Source organism: Bombyx mandarina, chromosome 05, assembly GCF_030267445.1.
Source record: "Bombyx mandarina strain Sakado chromosome 05, ASM3026744v2".
In the NCBI taxonomy this organism is placed as follows: Eukaryota; Metazoa; Arthropoda; class Insecta; order Lepidoptera; family Bombycidae; genus Bombyx; species Bombyx mandarina.
In genome coordinates, this window is record NC_143212.1 from 2,690,037 (window position 1) to 2,708,843 (window position 18,807).

Genomic DNA, 18,807 nt, shown 5'->3' on the forward strand with positions numbered 1-18,807 from the left:
GTGCCGCTGGTGTTCCGGGATACCCCGCTGGGCCAGAACCAGCCTGCCGGGTCGGAACGCGATACACCGCCGACCGGGTTGCTCTTCAACAGTATGTTCGGCGACGACAGCGACGACGAAAATGCGGACCGCATCGCAGTCCGCAGCCGCCGACGCGCCGTCCCGTCCTCCTGGTGCCAGCGCGCTAGAGTGACGGTAGCGTGCGGCGCAGCCTCAACCTTCCTTCAAAATACTAGGTTAACTATAATCTGACAAAATTTCAAACGGGAGGAAATGACTGAAAAAACTTTTTTTTTCTCCATGCGTGGGAGGCTGACACCGCACGCCCCACCCACGAAGTCGCAGCTGACGGTCGCGAGTATTCATAGTATAGGTCCCTAATTCATTTTACGAAGTTTCGCCCGAGAGGAAATAATTGACCGGAATTGTACTTGGCTCCTGGACCAGTAGTGCCTCAATCGATAAATAAAACACCTAAACTTTTGTATAAAACAAACTTAAAACAAATAAAAGGAGTCCGTTCGACGGGGGTCAATGGAAAAACAAAATTATTATTTTTATTTAATTCCGATCATTTTCATATTTATCTACCTTTTAAACCTCCTCTGAACTTCGACAAATAATTCAAGACCAAAATCAGCCGAATCGGTCCAGCCGTTCTTGAGTTTTAGTGAGACTAACGAACAGCAATTCATTTTTATATATATAGATTCAAGGGTATAGAGTTCTGGATGAAATTTGAGTGTGGTAATAAATATCCAGATCTACAAAAATTTGCTTTGAAACCTCTTACTTTGTTTGGATCAACATATAAGTACATATTTGTGAAGCAAGCAGCATTCTCAAAGATGAACTTCATTGAGAATATTTTCGATCTCGACTGACAAATGAGAGCATCTCCAGAATTTAATGTCCATATCTTGCACTAATTTTATTTCTAACTTGAGACAGAAAGTCAAACAAAAAATAACATTTTGCTCAAGGAATTAATTATATTTAATTACATTTGTTTATCACATATTTTTTTCCATAAATATAGTGCGGACCGCGGTGGTCGTTTCATTTCTTAAAACAGACCCCAAGCGAAACTAATTGGTGACCTAAATAATATAGAAACATCTCGCAGGCATCTTAGAGCCAAATGAAAAACGTATTGAAATTTGACAATAATTTATTCAACCTTATAATACTCGTAAATCACATTTTTTGTTATGTAAGTCCATGTTAAAAATTATCCTCTCGCTACAGAATTGGAGCTAGACTGGGCTGATCCTCCTCGACTGATAGCGATGCTCTTTGAAATACTAATCGAGGTTCCGCCTCCTGGGCGGTTGAAGCCACCACCACCGAAGCCGGGCCGGTTAAAGCCGCCGCCTCCAAAGCCTGGCCTGTTGGAGCCACCGCCTCCAAAACCGGGTCGGTTAAATCCGCCACCGCCGAATCCAGGTCTGGACTGAAAACCTGGACGGCCGAAGGCACCGGCTTGCGCTTGAGCATTAGCCTGACTGAATTGGGGCGATCGGGCTACGCGTGTAGCTGGAAACAAACAAAATATTATTCTAAATCACTTTTGTATCGTAGTAGATAATAATAAAATAATAAAAACCTGTTTTCGATTCTTTTTTCGTCTAAAGTTATGGCAAATTCTCATTGAGCATTGAACTTCTTTTTTTTTTAGCTTACATGGGTGGACAAGCTCACAGCCCACCTGGTGTTAAGTGGTTACTGGAGCACATAGACATCTACAACGTAAATGCGCCACCCACCTTGAGATATAAGCTCTAAGGTCTCAAGTATAGTTACAGCAGCTGCCCCACCCTTCAAACCGAAACGCATTACTGCTTCACGGCAGAAACTGGCAGGGCGGTGGTACCTACCCGTGCGGACTCACAAGAGGTCCTACCACCAGTAAGTAGGTACGCAAATTATAATTTTTCGGATTTTGATTTTTATTACACGATGTTATTCCTTCACCGTGGAAATCAATCGTGAACATTTATTTATACTTAAGGTATGATAGCAAATATTTAAAATAATTTGTCAAAGCCGTTGATACAATTTCTAGTCTGTATATGGTGCATCATGTTCGCGTGAAAAAAACAATGGCATCCAACCAAACCTCTGATAAAAAACAAGTTATTTAACACCGACATAAGTCGCTCCCGTGAGAAGGTATGGTTTTGCGATATATAAAAGGGATTCGGTATTTATGCGCTTAGATTTGATGAATGAGAAAGCCACCAGTAACTTCGAAGAATTTGCGATTTCACCTGTAATCGACGAATCGTGGTAACCACTAATTTAAAAAAAGTTTGGAATTTTGATTTCACACTTACACCGTATGAGCTCAAAGGATATATTGGAAATAATTAAGTATGCATTCCGCTCAGAGGAGAATCACATTTTTATTACAGATTCGATAAAGACCAAACAAGACCAAGCAACAACACTTCAAGCAACGCTAAGACTGTATCAATTACTGATAGCTTACAATAGACTATTTTTATTGTATTGACGGCTACGCAGGCTCACGGTTAACTCATCGTAACGTGATGGCACCTCGAGACATGAGGTCTAAATCCCAAATATATAACGGCTGTACAGCTTTTCAAACCAGAACGAAACAGAAACAGTTACGACAGGTACGTCCTTAAAATAAACCAGGTTCGTGAACACGTTTTGTTTTATTGCTTTGTTGGGTGGACGAGCTCACGGCCCGCCTGGTGTTAAGTGTTAAGTGTAGCCCATCGACATGTACAACGTAACCACCTACCTCAAGATATGAGTTCTAACGTCTTAGTATAGTTACAACGGCTGCTCCACCCTTCAAGCCGAAACGCATTACTGCTTCACGGCAGAAATTGGCAGAGCGGTGATACCTACCCGTGCAGACTCACAAGACCTCCTACCACTAAAAACGTAGTAAGTTTTAAGTTCTTATTAATCTAGAACGTTTATTGCTAGCCATAGTATTGTAACTGAGTTAAACATGGTCGTTAAATCACGGTATGTTACAGCAGATTAAAAAAAAACATTTATGTATATATTGAGTGAATTACCTGCATCGATTTGATTACAACAAATAATTAAGAGAACGAGACCACATAAAACACTAGTGCCGGCCATATTGCGAATATTCGTAACCAATACTAAACTACGAATAATCACACCACAATATATATTCGAATTGAAACACGATTAATTTGGACATTACCGTGAATTTTAGCGCGAGTTTAGTTTGTTTAAAATCAAGTTACCTTCAGTTGACTAGACAACCGAATTCGATCTTTGTATAGATGGATATCAAGATTATAATTGATTGAATTTATTTTTGTTGAGAAGTATTGAACAGGGGATAATAATATAGTAGAGTATGTTTATCAAGTAAATATTTGTACATTTTATAGTTTGTATAGTGATTTTACAAGAACGACTATGGGTTTCCCGATGAAATATAAAAATACGGTAAACCACAATTGGATGGTTTTTTTTTTTGTCATGTAACACTTATGCAATAGGGAGCCATGTATCGTGTTGAAACTATTCTGAACTAATAACATGAAAATTAGTAGTTAGCATTTGCTAACCAGCGGACAAATAATTGTATTATTTATTTCCTACTTATTCGCTGGTAGTCTATAGGACTATATTGGCTTCTAGTGGACGGTTAGGTGAACTCACGGATTAATCTGACAGAATTTGCTAACACTAGCCCTAGTAAGAGCAGTTCTTCGCAGAATCTACCCAGATCGGAATCGGGACCTACTGAAAAGATCCGGTGAGAAACTCAGTGGGTTGTGTCTATGGGTTAATTCGCTCGTCGAATACTTTGTCGTAATCGACTAGTACGATGGGGAAGGTGACCGGTGCTTGAAGATACTGAAAGCACGGATTGTGAATCCAGGGATCCGAGAAAACATATTTCGGGCAACGGTGTATTTGCATTTCCCCACCGCCGGGGTCGTATATAAAATAATTGAATAGTAGGGATTATGAGTCCGAACGCAAATATACAATAGATTCATGTCTTTTTTTTTGTTTTTTGAATGAGTGTTTACTGGGGCCCAGAGGCCTTTCCAGTTTCACCAGGACAGGTGGACGAGCAAAGGCTCAGCCAGGCGGGGTGGGATTTGCTCACAGCTGCCACTGTCACTTTCACTTCACTAGGTCACTTTTGCGCTGACGGCCTCAAATTTGAGTTAACTTTTACGCTATCGAGAACGTTAAAAAATTCACACTAAGCACACTGTTGTTCAGTGGTTACCGAAGTCCATAGACATCAACAACGTAAATGAGGTCTAAGTCTCAGTTTTACAGCACAACGGCTGCCCCAACCTTCAAATGGCACACATGGATGGCTATGCTAAATATTTCACATCACTTAAAAAAGGTAACTCGCTGACTCTTGTGAGGTAGTTCTCTGGGCGTCAGTTGAGTTCGATTGAAAATTTAAAATAGTCAGTTAAAATGTATCTTTTTACTAATCATTTTATTAATCTATTATTCAATGGTAATATTTTAGTTACAATAAAGATGAAATAAAAAGTTAATGTTTTAATATTAAAATAAATGTTTTTCATTGCAAATTAGGTATTCCTAATGAGAATAAGAATTTTTATGGCCGACACATTTATGATATAACTACAATTTCTCAATGGCCTGTAAACTAAGAGCAGATTGTATCGCAAAAGAAAAAAAAAAGATCTCTATCCGAATAAAATTTAATAGCACTATAGTTTTTTTTCTTTCTTTTTTTCTTAGAAAGGTGAATGGGCTCACAGCCCACCTGGTGTTAAGTGATTACTAGAGCCCATAGACATCTACAACGTAAATGCCGCCACCCACCTTGTGATATGAGTTCTAAGATCTCAGTATAGTTATAACGGCTGCCCCACCTTTCAAACTGAAACACATTACTGCTTCACGGGAGAATATAATAATTTTATAATATAATACATATCTAGTATAGTACTTGGCGCCGTTTTCAGAAGCTATTCCTTTGCAGCGTAATTAAAAGTATTATTAGAAATAGTATTTGCTTTATAATAAACTATATAATAGCTTAGAAATAAATAGTTCAGAAAAAGAGAAAAACACGGAAAATTTGAACTCTGTTGCTAAAGAGAGATTTTATAAAAAATATTCCAAAATGTCCAAATTCTAATTTTTTCTTCTATTCTAATATCTTTATATATTCAACCTTATTTTTCCAAAACTACATTTATTTAGTATTTAGGATATATTAAAAATGTAATGTCATATACAGTCACTGTCAAGTGCTCACTACAACTTAGGTTTAGTGAAGTAAATAGCTAAATATATTAAATTAAATAAATATAATTACAAATGGAATTAGAAGACTTAAAGAATCCGAGTAGATTCCAGAAGCACACGAATATTTTAATTTGGAAATCGTTCTTACAAAGACAGTGCGTTGCATTTTTAACACTTTTAACTCCTTCTATTTGCCTGCATATGCATATACTTACATATATGTATCTAGGTAGCTGAAACTCTGTGCGCTATTTTCACAATCTTCAAGACTATGAAGATAGTTCGCAACCGTATCAAGGAACGATACCAATAGTCGTCGTGGCCTAAAGGATAAGACGTCCGGTGCATTCGTATGTAGCGATGCACCGGTGTTCGAATCTCGAAGGCGGGTACCAATTTTTCTAATGAAATACGTACTTAACAAATGTTGACAATTGACTTCCAAGGTGAAGGAATAACATCGTGTAATAAAAATCAAACCCGCAAAATTATAATTTGCGTAATCACTGGTGGTAGGACCTCTTGTGAGTCCGCACGGGTAAGTACCACCACCCCGCCTATTTCTGTCGTGAAGCAGTAATGCGTTTCGGTTTGAAGGGTGGGGTAGCCGTTGTAACTATACTGAGACCTTAGAACTTATATCTCAAGGTGGGTGGCGCATTTACATTGTAGATGTCTATGGGCTCCAGTAACCACTTAACACCAGGTGGGCTGTGAGCTCGTCCACACACCTAAGCAATAAAAAAATAAAAAACAATATGTTTTATTTGCTGATGGTATTATATCCTCCTAAAACGAGTCGTAGACCTAATTAAAAGTACTATTATGATTTTTTCTCGCGTTTTTTATTGTCATTATAATGTTTACGTTGTCCCTATATAACCTATGATACATATGTGTTTAATTTTCAATTCTAATGTAATTCGAAACATCAAAAAATAATACGTAGTGTTTTTCATTGAGGTACGTTTTAATGTTATTTAAATGTCACTGCTGGTTTTCAACTCGATATTTTTTTTTTATTGCCCTTTTAGGCAGACGAGCTTACGGCCCACCTGATGGTGAGTGGTTACCGTCGCCCATGGACTTCAGCAGTGCCAGGGGCAGAGCCAAGCCGCTGCCTACCGAAACTGACTACTGCTAAATAATAATCATCTTTTCTAGGCGCCGATGGAAAATCCTGCTCTTCGAAGGACTCTTCGCTGGGATACTCTTCCTGAGCGCTGTGTTTATTGCCAACCCTGTGTTTCTTACTCCACTTCAAGCCGAACCTGAACCGCCTCTTACAGCAGCTGACATATTGGTTTCTCTGAACCGAAGAACTATAATGGGGTATGCCCCTAATACGGAACCCTTCGCCGCTATAATGGGAAGGGCTGCTAAATTCTTGAACATAAGTACGTTACATCTTTCATCAATTTTTTGAGACAGTTGAAGTTTTTCTTTTGTCACATTCAGAAGCACGATGCGTACATGACACAAATATATTTTTAGCACGTCTTAATTCAACTCATTTCGAGTATAACCAAGAATTCTCAATATGTTCCCATCATAATATATTGTATACATATAAAAAACGCTGCTTTGTCCTAAATATACCTACTACGTACTAGAGGAACCCGCAAACCCTACGGTGTTATTATTGTGAAACATCAAATGAAATACGCTTTTGTTTTGCGGTAATTACCATCAAAATCTTCTTTTAAGTGTTTACAACAATAGTTTTACATAAACATGATCAAGGAATTGGATTCGTTTGAAAATTTTCAGTGAAACAGTTTAAATTATTAATTATTCAGATATCTAATCTTCATCATCATCAAACCGAATATCTGATATATGTGAAGTTTTAAAATTCTCAATTGAATATTAGTTATCATTTCTTAACCAAATCTAACAAATCTAAAATAACTTTTAACGCGTACCTATATACGTTAGAACATTAACTGAAGAACTTTTAAAAAAAAATCTGCTTCAGATAATTTTTTTATTTTTATTGTATAGCACAAAGTTTAGATTCTTTTGAGATTGTAAATATTGGTTTGTAAATGACATATCGTATTAAAATAATTTCAGTGTTAATGATAGGGTGAATTCGAATCATTCATTAAAATTTGACAATGCAATTTCCATATCTCAAAAAAAAAAAACTGGGAATCAGTATATTTATATAGTACTCGTATATACAGCATGGATAATACAACATAATTCAAACCCTCATATAAACTTCATTTCGAATTTATTCCCTAATAATTCCACAATACGGTATAATTTACTTTAAAGCAACCTTAAAGCGGTTGAGGCAAGACAATTTTTATTTTAATCATTTTTATTTTAATTCAAATTTAAATTTAAATAAACCGGTTTTCTGGAATCCTCACTAATGCATAAACTCTTCACAAGCTTCTGTATTTGCTTTCATTGTCTTTATCTTTAAACACTTCGATGACCATATGACCTATCAAAAGGTGACGTAGATATGTGTGGTTGACTTCATCAGCGAATTGGTATATTTGCATACAAATACATAATTATTTTAGACTAATTTGTTTCAATTATCAGTTTATTCTTTTAGAAGTTATATTTTATATATACCTAATAGATAAATATCTAATCTAGTGATTCGTTTTGCTTACATAGATTAGCTATAGCTATATTAATATACAACTAGTGGCCCCGCAGTAGTCGAAATTCGACTATAATTAATTGGAATTGTAAGTTTGTACACTATTATGATTGTCTATACTAATATTATAAAGAGGAAAGATTTGTTTGTTTGTTTGTTTCGAATAGGCTCCGAAACTACTAGACCGATTTGAAAAATTATTTTTCCATTAAAAGCCGACATTGTTCCTGATGAACATAGGCTACTTTTTTTAATTTTTTTTTTTTTTGTTTCATGTGTGTTTTAATGTTTCCGGAGCGAAGCGAGGGCGGGTCGCTAGTATTTTATACTTCTATAATCACAAATTTCGCTAAGACTATACTATAAAAAATATTAACAAAGACAAACAATATTTAATCTATTCTCAATTTGACAACAGACGTCAAGAACAAAAGTTTGACAATAAATAGTATGCATGCGTGTGTGCGTCAAATACATGGTATGTAGTGTGTGTAATGTTTTCTTTATTGATTTAATGTATCTTTTATGCATTATTTTAAAAAGAGATTAGCATTGTGCACTTCTTCACTATATTCTCTATAAGTGTGGAAAATTTCATACTCCTCCGTCCGCGCAATTTTCGTAAAAAGGAATTTATTTTTTTTCCACAGGAGAAAATCGCCGGATCCCCACCCGCACGGCAGGTGGTATGTGGGAGTCGAACCTCACTAAAAACTCCTGCCGCTCATAGCCGGCGCCCTACCCCGGACCGGGTGGGAACCCAGTCGGAGCTATTGAGACGGCGGGACAGGGTTTACGCAGTGCACATTACATCCATCCCGCCGTCCCCCAGACGCCGGACCGGCGGCCGCCAGCAACACGACCGCCGGTTCCCTCGGTCGACGGGCCAAGAGCCCGATTGATAGCGCCGCGCTACACCTTCCCCCGGAGCGGTCGGGGGAACGCGACCTACCACGCCGCCCCACGCCTAGGTTCCTCCCCGCACAAAGCGGGTGGAGCCCGAAGCCCTTAGGGGGCCGGGTTACGGACGGGACCCCGGTCCCGACCCCCTGCTCGGCGGCGGCGGGTTTCTGCGTAGTGAGGAGAGCTTTGCCACAATCGCCCCGCCGCCTCCTTCTGCGAGATGGTGCACTCGCAGAAGTCGAGCATAGCCTTCCATGACTCATCGCCGCCAAGCATCGACGCCACGACGCCAGGCAGCGACAAGTCAGGTCCTATCTTTGCGACAAGGACACGGCGCTGCACCTCCCAAGCGGGGCAGACAGCGAGCGTATGCTCCGCCGTGTCCAGGTCGTGTCCACAATGGTGGCACCTCGTCGTCGGCTCAGCTCCTATCCGGTGCAGGTACTTTCCGAAGCATCCAAGCCCAGTCAGCACCTGCACCAGAAGGAAGGTGAGGCGTCCTCGGCCACGATTCACCCAGTCATAAAAGACTGGGTAAACCGCCTCGACGGTCCGTAGACCCCACGTGGGGTTGGCCAGCCGCCTCGACCTCGATTCGAGCACGGACCGCCGAGAATGGGCCTTCCGCGCCCGCAGCTCACTTTTGGAGGGACGCGCCACGCCCAGAGCACGAAGCTCACTGCGCCACCGATAGTCAGCAGCGAGCGACTCCGCCTCCAGCTCCCATGGCGGCGTCCCCGCCAACACACACGCCGCCTCGAATGAGACGGTGCGATATCCACGGATGACGTAAAAAAAAAAAAAAGGGATACAAAGTTTTTGCTTCACGTATTAATAAACCTAGTCAGGTCATAAATTCTGTCACATGTTTAATGTAAAATAATTGAAACAAGTTTATTCATTATGTAACCATTCATATACCAAAATGAACTTAACAAAACATAGATTCTTATGACACTAAAGTTTATTCAAAATGACCTCCGTGATTTTGAATACAGCCCTTCAATCTGCGCGGCCAGTCGTCTATCGCAGCACGAACGAGGTCCATGTCAATATCGGCGGCTGCCTTAATCAAGGATGTCGTGAGTGACTCCAAATTGGGATGAGGCTTTGAGCACGCCTTTTTCTCCAAGTTTTGCCATATCTTGTAATCTAACGGATTCAAATCTGGATTGGAGGAGGGCCAGTCTTCGTGCCGGATGAAGTCGATTTCACGCGCCGCCAGCCAGTCTTGTGTGCTCTTCGCTCTATGAGCTGGCGCCGAATCTTGTTGGAATACCCAGCGCCTGTTATTGAACATGGTATGAGAAATAGGTTCCACAAGGTTCGTCAGGACTGTATTTTGATACACAACTGCATTCGTTTTTACACCTTTCTCACAAAAATGTACCTCTGTTAAGCCCCAATAAGAAACTCCCAACCATACCATGAGCGAGGATGGAATATGACCTCGTTGGACACGCGGAATACGGTTGCTCGCTTCTTCACTACTGTGTGCGTACACCTTATCATTTTGTTTGTTGTAGCTCTCTTCTACGGTAAAAATTTTTTCATCCGAAAAAAGAATTTCCCAATATTTTTTTCCCGCGTACCGCTTCAACAAAGCGCGGCATCTCTTCAGTCTCAGGTCCATTAGACGAGCATTCAAACGATGTCCTGTTTTTGTTCGATATGCCCGAAGCCCTAAGTCTTCATTTAACACACTTTTCACCGTGGTTCTGCTTAAACCCATCTGAAGGGCCAACAGTTTCTGCTTACGTTTGGGATTTCTTTGAATTCGCGCCTTCACAGCTTTTATCACTGCTGGAGTCCTAACAGACCGAGGGCGACCACTTCTTGAGCTGTCATCTACACTAGAGTCTTCATTGTATCGTTTGATGGTACGATAACCGAATCTTTTGGTTATATTCAAAATTTTCAGTATGTTAAAAATTTGAATTGGCGCGTAACCGCAACGATGCAACGCAATAACTGCAACACGGTCTTCTTTAAGCGTCCACTCCATATTTAAAAATGAGTAAAATTCTAAAAGTACCTATACATTTTTATTTTCATGAACAATTCGAAATTCGAATTCAATAAACTTTTTTGTGGCCAGCATTCTAAAAGAAAAGTTTTTACTGTGTGACAATTTCTTATGACCTGACTAGTTATAGATTACCTACTACATTATGTGACTGGTACATTTTCTACTATTAAACATTATTTGCCCAGCTTAGTACAGAAATGGGGGTATTTACACACACGTGCATATTTTGTGTATACGGCTAAAATCATAATCGTCTTTTGACTTTTCTGCAGTCAGGTAAATGAAAATTTTGTATTGTACAGGTTTCTTGACGGCTTCTTCTGAGAATGGTCTAAACGATATGTTATTTAATCGAGTGTCGGAGGCACCTCTCGATGAAGCAGTCATGTGGATCATATGGGAGACTAAGGTACAATAATAAGGAATCATAATAAAAAGTAGCTTTTTACCTGCGGCGTCGCTCGCGTCAATGCGTAATTTTCTGGTAATAAATAAAAGTAAATAAAAAGGTGATGGTAACTGTTTGGTGGTCTCAGCAGGGTGTTATTCACTATAGCTTTCTCCGATCTGGTCAAGCATAACGGCAGATGTCTACTGTGTCGAGCTCCGAACAATGATAGAAAAACTTGCAGAGAAACAGCCCCGACTCATGAATCGATCTTCACCATTATTGCTCCGTGATAACGTGAGACCTCATACAGCACGAGAAACCGTTTTAGCTCTACAGAAACTGCAATTAGAAACCATTCGTCACCCTTCGTATTCTCCAGACCTTGCTCCAATGGACTACAACTTTTTTCGTGATTTGGACAATTTTTTACGGGATAAAAAGTTTACTTCAGGCATCATGAGGCAATACCGAATGCTTTCACACAGTTTGTAGAATTTCGATCACCAGAGTTCTATCGCAAAGGCATAAATGACCTTCCTATTAGAAGGCAGCAATGTATAGATAATAATGGTAGATATTTTGATTAAATAAATAAGTTAAATGGAAAAAAACAAAGGACTTAAATTTTTAGTACAAATCGGCAATTTCATACCCCTAATATTCAATACAAAAAGTCTGGTGACTTGCAAACTAAATGTACTTTGGTGTTTTGATATTTAGTAATTAAAATTTTGTGTTTATTTATAAAATAAATAAATGGCAAAAGATATTTGCCGAAACCCGGGATTGAACCGGGGACCTTTAGATCTTCAGTCTAACGCTCTCCCAACTGAGCTATTTCGGCTCCAAAACATTTAGTGAAATTGTTATTAATACAATATGTATGTATAGCAGATGTGAAAAACAATATATTAAGATAAAATTTATAAGTTAATTATATATTCGTTTTTTTAAGTCACTTCTTGTTTTCCTTTTGACTTTAAAAATTCCTTAAATTCCATCAATACTTATTTTGTTACTGTAGTAGTGTATTAGTAATAAATACTTAAAAAGGAACTACATATATTAATAGTTACATATCAGGACATCACAAATAATCCGCACGTTAAATATTCTTTATTATCTCATTTAACAACTAACACAGCCGGCAGATAATTTAAGTATGTATATAATATAATCTTTGGTATAACGCAGAATTTGAAGTCGTCGTGGCCTAAGCGATAAGACGTCCGGTGTATTCGTGTTGAGCGATGCACCGGTGTTCGAATATCAGGCGGGTACCAATTTTTCTAATGAAATACGTACTCAACGAATGTTCAGGATTGACTTCCACGGTGAAGGAATAACATCGTGTAATAAAAATGAAACCCGCAAAATTATGTATAATTTGCATAATTACTGGTGGTAGGACCTCTTGTGAGTCCGCGCGGATAGGTACCACTACCCTGCCTATTTCTGCCATGAAGCAGTAATGCGTTTTGGTTTGAAGGGTGGGGCAGCCGTTGTAACTATACTGAGACCTTAGAACTTATATCTCAAAGTGGGTGGCGCATTAACGTTGTAGATGTCTATGGGCTCCAGTAACCACTTAACATCAGGTGGGCTGTGAGCTCGTCCACCCACCTAAGCAATAAAAAAATAAAAAATAAAATGAGCTTTTAAATTTCGTGTAATAATATAGCAAACAGTATGCTATAATACAGGGTGGCCCATAAGTCCTTTGAAAAGTAAAATTTGAATAAAACGAACAGGGCGCGCGTGAGCGGTGCAGGGGAAGCGGGGGGAGTAACTTCGGTTTCTGGGAATTTAGTCGCGATGGAGCGTTTACCGGAGCGGACCGTGCGTTTTGTGTGCGCGAGTTTTATAAAAACGACAATTCGGCAACCGTTGCGCGGCGTAAATTTCGAGAACACAAAGGTTTACACAACTTTGACGACACTCCAACTCTTCAAACGATTAAGAACTGGGTTGCTAAGTTCGAGGAGACCGGTTCGACGTTAGATAAACCGCGGTTGGGTCGCCCAAGGACGTCACGTATGGAACAAAACATAGACACAGTGACACAGTCTATTCGCGAAAATCCGACACAGTCAACTCGTAAGCGCGCCAGAGCATTAAACGTATCCAGGACATCGTTACAACGGATTTTGAAGAAAGATTTACATATGCACCCTTACAAAATTCAGTTGGTTCAAGAATTAAAGGAAACTGACGGTATTCAAAGACAAAATTATGCGAATGAAATGTTGAATTGATTTACTTCCTTCAATAACATAATGTTCTCTGACGAGGCTCATTTCCATCTTAACGGGCATGTTAGTAAACAAAATTGCCGCTATTGGAGCCCCATCAATCCAAAACTTAAGCATCAGAAGCCCTTACATAGTCCGAAAGTGACTGTTTGGGCCGCTATGTCAGCCCATGGTATCCTAGGGCCTTACTTCTTTGAGGATGGCAGAGGGCGCGCAGTTACTGTTACGTCGGAGCGATATGTGGCTATGATCGAAGAGTTTTTCATACCAGAATTGCAAAACTTTTCAGGCTTTAATGCCAGGACGTGGTTTCAACAGGATGGGGCCACTTCTCACACCTCTAACACTGCTATGCCCGTTATCCGTCAACTTTTTCCTGGCAAAGTTATCTCTAAGAGAGGAGACATTTCCTGGCCTCCACGTAGTCCAGATCTGACCCCGATGGATTTTTTTTTGTGGGGCTACCTTAAGGCTAAAGTATACGACACAAACCCGCGGTCAATTGAGGCCCTAAAAGAAAACATCCGCAGAGAAATGACAAGCATTTCAGCAGTGACGTGCCGCGCAGTCATCGACAATTTTAGACGTCGTTAGCAAGAGTGCCGTGATCGCAACGGATTACATTTAGGAGATGTTATTTTCAAAAAATAATTCCCGTTTTTTAAGCTTTTTATGTAAATAAAAATTTAATTCATAATGTAATTAGTTTTATTTTAATAATTTTTTTTTCATATCAAAGGACTTATGGGCCACCCTGTATTTTGTAGAGTGACGTCAATATTCAAAGCGCGACTAGAATTAGTTGAGTATACGTATACGAGTTAATCTGTCGCATTGAGTGTTGTTTGTAATACTGTCATTACGATTATTTATAGTAGTTAGGGAATGACAAACACTTTAAAGGGAGAGAAAGAGATAAACTTAAGAAATAAAGGATAGAGTGCGTGAAAGACGATATGTGTAAGAGGGGAGTGAGCGAAGAAATGATATAATATATGATAGAGGAGTATGAAAGGAGAAAACATGTGACGCCGACCCCAGGTGACTGTGAGAAGAACAGGCGAATTATGAGGGGATCACAAAAAGGGAGAGAAAGAGATAAACTTAAGAAAAAATGGATGGATTGCGTGAAAGACGATATGTGTAAGAGGGGAGTGAGCGAAGAAATAACATATGATAGAGGAGTATGGAGGACATGTGACGCCGACCCCAGGTGACTGTGAAAAGGACAGGAGAATGATGAGGTGATCACAATATTAAAATGATCTTATTTATACTTAATACTAGCTGGTCCGGCAAACTTCGTAGTGTCTCAATCGATAAATAAAAGACCTAAACTTTTGTATAAAATAAACTTAAAATAAACAAAAGGAACCCGTCCGACGGGGGACACATCAAAGGAAAAACAAAATTGTTATTTTTATTTAGTTCCGAGAATTTTCATATTTATCTACCTTTTAAACCTTCTCTTGACTTCCACAAATAATTCAAGACCAAAATTAGCCAAATCGGTCCATTCTCGAGTTTTAGCGAGACTAACGAACAGCAATTCATTTTTATATACATATAATAAATAGATACAGTACATATTTCATTGTCCAGGAAAATATCGTCATTAAGCTTTTAAGTTAAAGCAGAAAGTTTTTGAGTCAATTTATGCGAATTTTGTTTTTTTTTTGCTACATCGTACTTACTACATAAGATTATGTTTGGCACATAATAGTAATCATTACTTTAGATAAACAACACTTGGAAATTAAGCATAAGGAGCACGGACCGCGCCAAATACGAGACTAGTATCGATCACACGCGGTTCTCGAACCCGCACCTCCGAGTCGGCTTCCTGGCCGTGCAGCTGGCGATCTCACAGGCTATTATTGAAAACGCCGCCGGCTCCAATCCGAATTATGAGGTATTATGCTTTTTTTCCCTACCTATGCTGATAGCCTTTTTTTTATTGCTTAGATGGGTGAACGAGCTCACAGCCCACCTGGTGTTAAATGGTTACCGCAGCCCATAGACATCTACAACGTAAATGCGACACCCACCTTGAGATATAAGTTCTAAGATCTCAGTATAGTAACAACGGCTGCCCCGCCCTTCACACCGAAACGCATTACTGCTTCACGGCAGAAATAGGCAGGGCGGTGGTACCTACCTTTGCGGACTCACAATAGGTCCTACCACCAGTAAAAGTAAGGCTTGAGAGGCTATTTCAGCTTCACCCTAACGCGTGTAGGTGAGCTCACGGGGCTTTTTTTTTATTGCCCTTGTAGGCAGACGAGCATACGGCCCACCTGATGGTGAGTGGTTACCGTCACCCATGGACTTCAGCAATGCCAGGGGCAGAGCCAAGCCGCTGCCTAAACCGGAGTGTTGCTAACACTGACAGCAGACTTGCTGCGAAGCACTGCAAGAGCAGTGCTTCGCAGAATCTACCACTGGATCGGAAACGCGACCCACTGAGAAGATCCGGCGAGAAATTCATTATGCTAATAATTACAAAACTGACCACATTTTATTTCTGTTTATTTATTTATTTATTCTATACAGTAAGCTGTCGTAACATATTAATTAATCGTAGTTTTGAGAAAAACAATTTCTTAGGCGGTGCATGCACAATGTCCATTGACATGTCCATATCAATTAATCTACAGTATTTTGCTAATAATTACAAAACTGGTACATTTAAATTAATATTCTAACGTTGCATATACATCGCTCAAGATTATGATTTTTACGTAGATACTGGCATTATATACACCTACATTAATCAGCCAGTACACTCATTGCGGCCACCAAATCTTACTATACACCTAACTGTTAACGCTTTTGCCCTGTGTATAATCCATACTAAGCTAATCAATCTGTAATTCTATTTAAGATAACTACTTTGTAATTTAGCATAGTCTGTATCTAAATACTTTCTGTCAACAACTCGCCGAGCCCTTCGCCGCAAGTGACGGGTTCGGCGAGGACGGTGACCGGTGCTTGAGATACCTAAAAGCACCGTTAACGGATCAGGAGGATCCGTAATGACGTGCTTAGGGCGACGTCGACTGTTTACCATTCGATACACGATCGGGAAAGGAATATAAATAAGGACAACGCGAAAAAAAAATTTACAAAAAGAAGTTCTGCCGAAACCCGGGATTGAACCGGGGACCTTTAGATCTTCAGTCTAACGCTCTCCCAACTGAGCTATTTCGGCTGTGAGCGTTCAAACGAAATTATTTATCTTATCATTGTATTAAAAATATATTGCTTAGTCACATAAAAAAATATTAAAAAAAATCTGTTTTAACTAGGCAAATACAATACAAACATTTTTTGTAAAAGTCGATTTGTTGTTTCTAAATACATAGTTACAATTTCACATATGTACAGCATTAAATATTCGTAAATATAATACCGAGTACTTACGCATATTATTAAGGAATTACGACTCCATAAACTAAATTTATTACCAATCCAGTTGAATCCAGTAAAAAAAAAAAGACTTCTTAATATTAAAACGATTACGCAATTGAACACAGCGACATCTATGAGTTTAAGGTGGAACTATTTTGTGATTTTGCCATTTTATCGTATCACTGATTTTTTGTAGGTACGGATTAGTGACTGTCATTTTATCATTTTCGTTCTTTATAACAGAGTGGTCCAATAAGTTGAGTGTCCTCTATAATGTCGCAGATAGCTATCGTCACTTTGTCAATCGACTTCATCACTTTTTAAGGTTGCCAACGAAGATTTTCAATAGTCTAAAATGCCGTCTAATTATGGAACTAATTTGATAGATCTAAAGCTGATTAAAGATTAAGCGATTTGTTAGGTCCTAAAAAATGTTATGTCCACGACTGTCCTTGGTTAAATAAGTTAATTAAATAATTACCACTACTTTAAATATTACTATTTATCACGGCGATTTTTTATTGTAGTAAGTTTACGATTCGTAATTATTCGAAAACAAATCGTAAATATTTAACGTTGCTACAAAACTAACTTGTTCTTTTTGTGTCAATGTTGTGTTAATCCAATTTTAAGTAATATCATCTTGCAGCTAACCCTAGTGTCGATGCCGGTGTCACCGTTGATGAAGGAGGCGCTTGTTAGGAAGACTTTGTCCGGCATATTGCTGTGTTTCACCCTGGCCTTCATACCACCAGTTCTGGAAACCGAAGCTCTAATTGTCACTGAGACGCTCAATGGAGTTAAGGTTAAAATTATTCATTACTAAATTAGTGTTGTATATGCCTCCATTTGTTGACTGAATCAATTGGTTATGATCGGCTTTAAACGACAATAATAAAACAGGCAAATTCATTCATTATTCATTTAAAATTACACATGTATCTTGTTGGATAAATTTTATTTCTTTAGTTGAACGAGAGTAGTGTTCACTTAAAGACAAATTTATCAATGAATGTCTCGTAATGAAAACAATGATAATATTGTTTCAATCAAAAACACGAAACAGCGTACATAACGTTACAAAAGACTGAAAACAGCCTTCGTGTGACAAAAACAATTGTCAGACGATGTGTAACAAAATTAAATGAATATCCTTAATACTTATTCTTTCCCTATAAAGTTTATTTTACGGATGTTTTGATGTAGTCAGTGAGGGTATGCGCTCGTCTGAATGTCTTCGTTGTAACTTATAACTTGCTTGTAAGTTGTACTCACTCAAAGTAAAATGAAGCATAGCTATTTCATGTACAAATTAAAAAAATTAAGCCTGCCGAAACCCGGGATTGAACCGGGGACCTTTAGATCTTCAGTCTAACGCTCTCCCAACTGAGCTATTTCGGCCACAAACGTCAAGAGCAAAACAAAGTAACAATTGTGCTGTTTTTTTAACAATCAGTATTGATAAGAAGCATCACATGTAAGATACAAATGCTGCCTTAATTAGATACCTGTTTATGATATATAAAATGCGTTCAAGATGTAGTTAAGTAGCTTGGAACAGTCGTTATACAGCTTGAGACAGTCTCAAAGGGGATGGCAAAGTCCCTATAGGCTTCCGTAACAATTTCACGCCTAGTTAATGGGCCGGAAGCTAGTATATACATTTAGGCCTAGGCCGCACTACGGTGTTTTCCCGGGAGCGGTTAACCACTTTTATCGCGAAACCGCTTTAGACGCACACACTACAATTATTAACCGCGAATGCGCCCGCGATTTTCACAGTTTGAAGATGGATAAATTTCAAAAGAGCAGTAGCAGTGTGGCTCTGGTACTAAGAAATCGATAAAAAGACAACGAAAATTTCACAAATGTTGGGTCTAACCACTTACTAGCCGTAGATTTGAGAAAAAATTCTTTCATA

The 18,807-nt window shown here is 39.0% G+C and overlaps 3 protein-coding genes and 3 non-coding genes across 6 annotated transcripts in view; 2 read left to right on the forward strand and 4 right to left on the reverse strand.

Annotated features, from left to right (window-relative positions):
- Positions 1 to 1,153: 1,153 nt before the first annotated feature.
- Positions 1,154 to 3,218, reverse strand: LOC114243987 (uncharacterized). The gene is made up of 2 exons (XM_028175651.2): positions 3,060 to 3,218; positions 1,154 to 1,536 (listed from the first exon to the last, which is right to left on the reverse strand). The coding sequence occupies exons 1-2, from the start codon at positions 3,124 to 3,126 to the stop codon at positions 1,232 to 1,234; spliced, it is 372 nt and encodes a 123-aa protein (XP_028031452.2). The 5' UTR covers positions 3,127 to 3,218; the 3' UTR covers positions 1,154 to 1,231.
- A 7,753-nt stretch (positions 3,219 to 10,971) lies between these two features.
- LOC149502899 (uncharacterized) lies at positions 10,972 to 17,147 on the forward strand. The gene is made up of 3 exons (XM_089727482.1): positions 10,972 to 11,241; positions 15,214 to 15,387; positions 17,130 to 17,147. The coding sequence occupies exons 1-3, from the start codon at positions 11,113 to 11,115 to the stop codon at positions 17,145 to 17,147; spliced, it is 321 nt and encodes a 106-aa protein (XP_089583608.1). The 5' UTR covers positions 10,972 to 11,112.
- TRNAF-GAA (transfer RNA phenylalanine (anticodon GAA)) lies at positions 11,995 to 12,067 on the reverse strand. Its single transcript has one exon. It is a non-coding gene; the product is annotated as a tRNA-Phe (tRNA).
- Positions 16,614 to 16,686, reverse strand: TRNAF-GAA (transfer RNA phenylalanine (anticodon GAA)). The gene has a single exon. It is a non-coding gene; the product is annotated as a tRNA-Phe (tRNA).
- Positions 17,148 to 17,535: 388 nt separating the features above from the next.
- Positions 17,536 to 18,807, forward strand: part of LOC114244037 (cholesterol transporter ABCA5) — a 28,838-nt gene continuing 27,566 nt past the window's right edge. The window contains exon 1 of the mRNA XM_089727286.1: positions 17,536 to 17,691. Within this exon, the coding sequence (XP_089583412.1) occupies positions 17,551 to 17,691 (141 nt within the window). The 5' untranslated portion in view covers positions 17,536 to 17,550. The remainder of the gene's footprint in view (positions 17,692 to 18,807) is intronic.
- TRNAF-GAA (transfer RNA phenylalanine (anticodon GAA)) lies at positions 18,215 to 18,287 on the reverse strand. The gene has a single exon. It is a non-coding gene; the product is annotated as a tRNA-Phe (tRNA).

Coding starts and splice junctions, on each gene's coding strand:
- LOC149502899 (XM_089727482.1), top strand. CDS start 11,113: ATGAAAATTTTGTATTGTACAGGTTTCTTGACGGCTTCTTCTGAGAAT. Junction 11,242..15,213: donor GGATCATATGGGAGACTAAG/GTACAATAATAA, acceptor TCATTACTTTAG/ATAAACAACACTTGGAAATT.
- LOC114243987 (XM_028175651.2), bottom strand. CDS start 3,126: ATGGCCGGCACTAGTGTTTTATGTGGTCTCGTTCTCTTAATTATTTGT. Junction 1,537..3,059: donor TTGTAATCAAATCGATGCAG/GTAATTCACTCA, acceptor GTTTGTTTCCAG/CTACACGCGTAGCCCGATCG.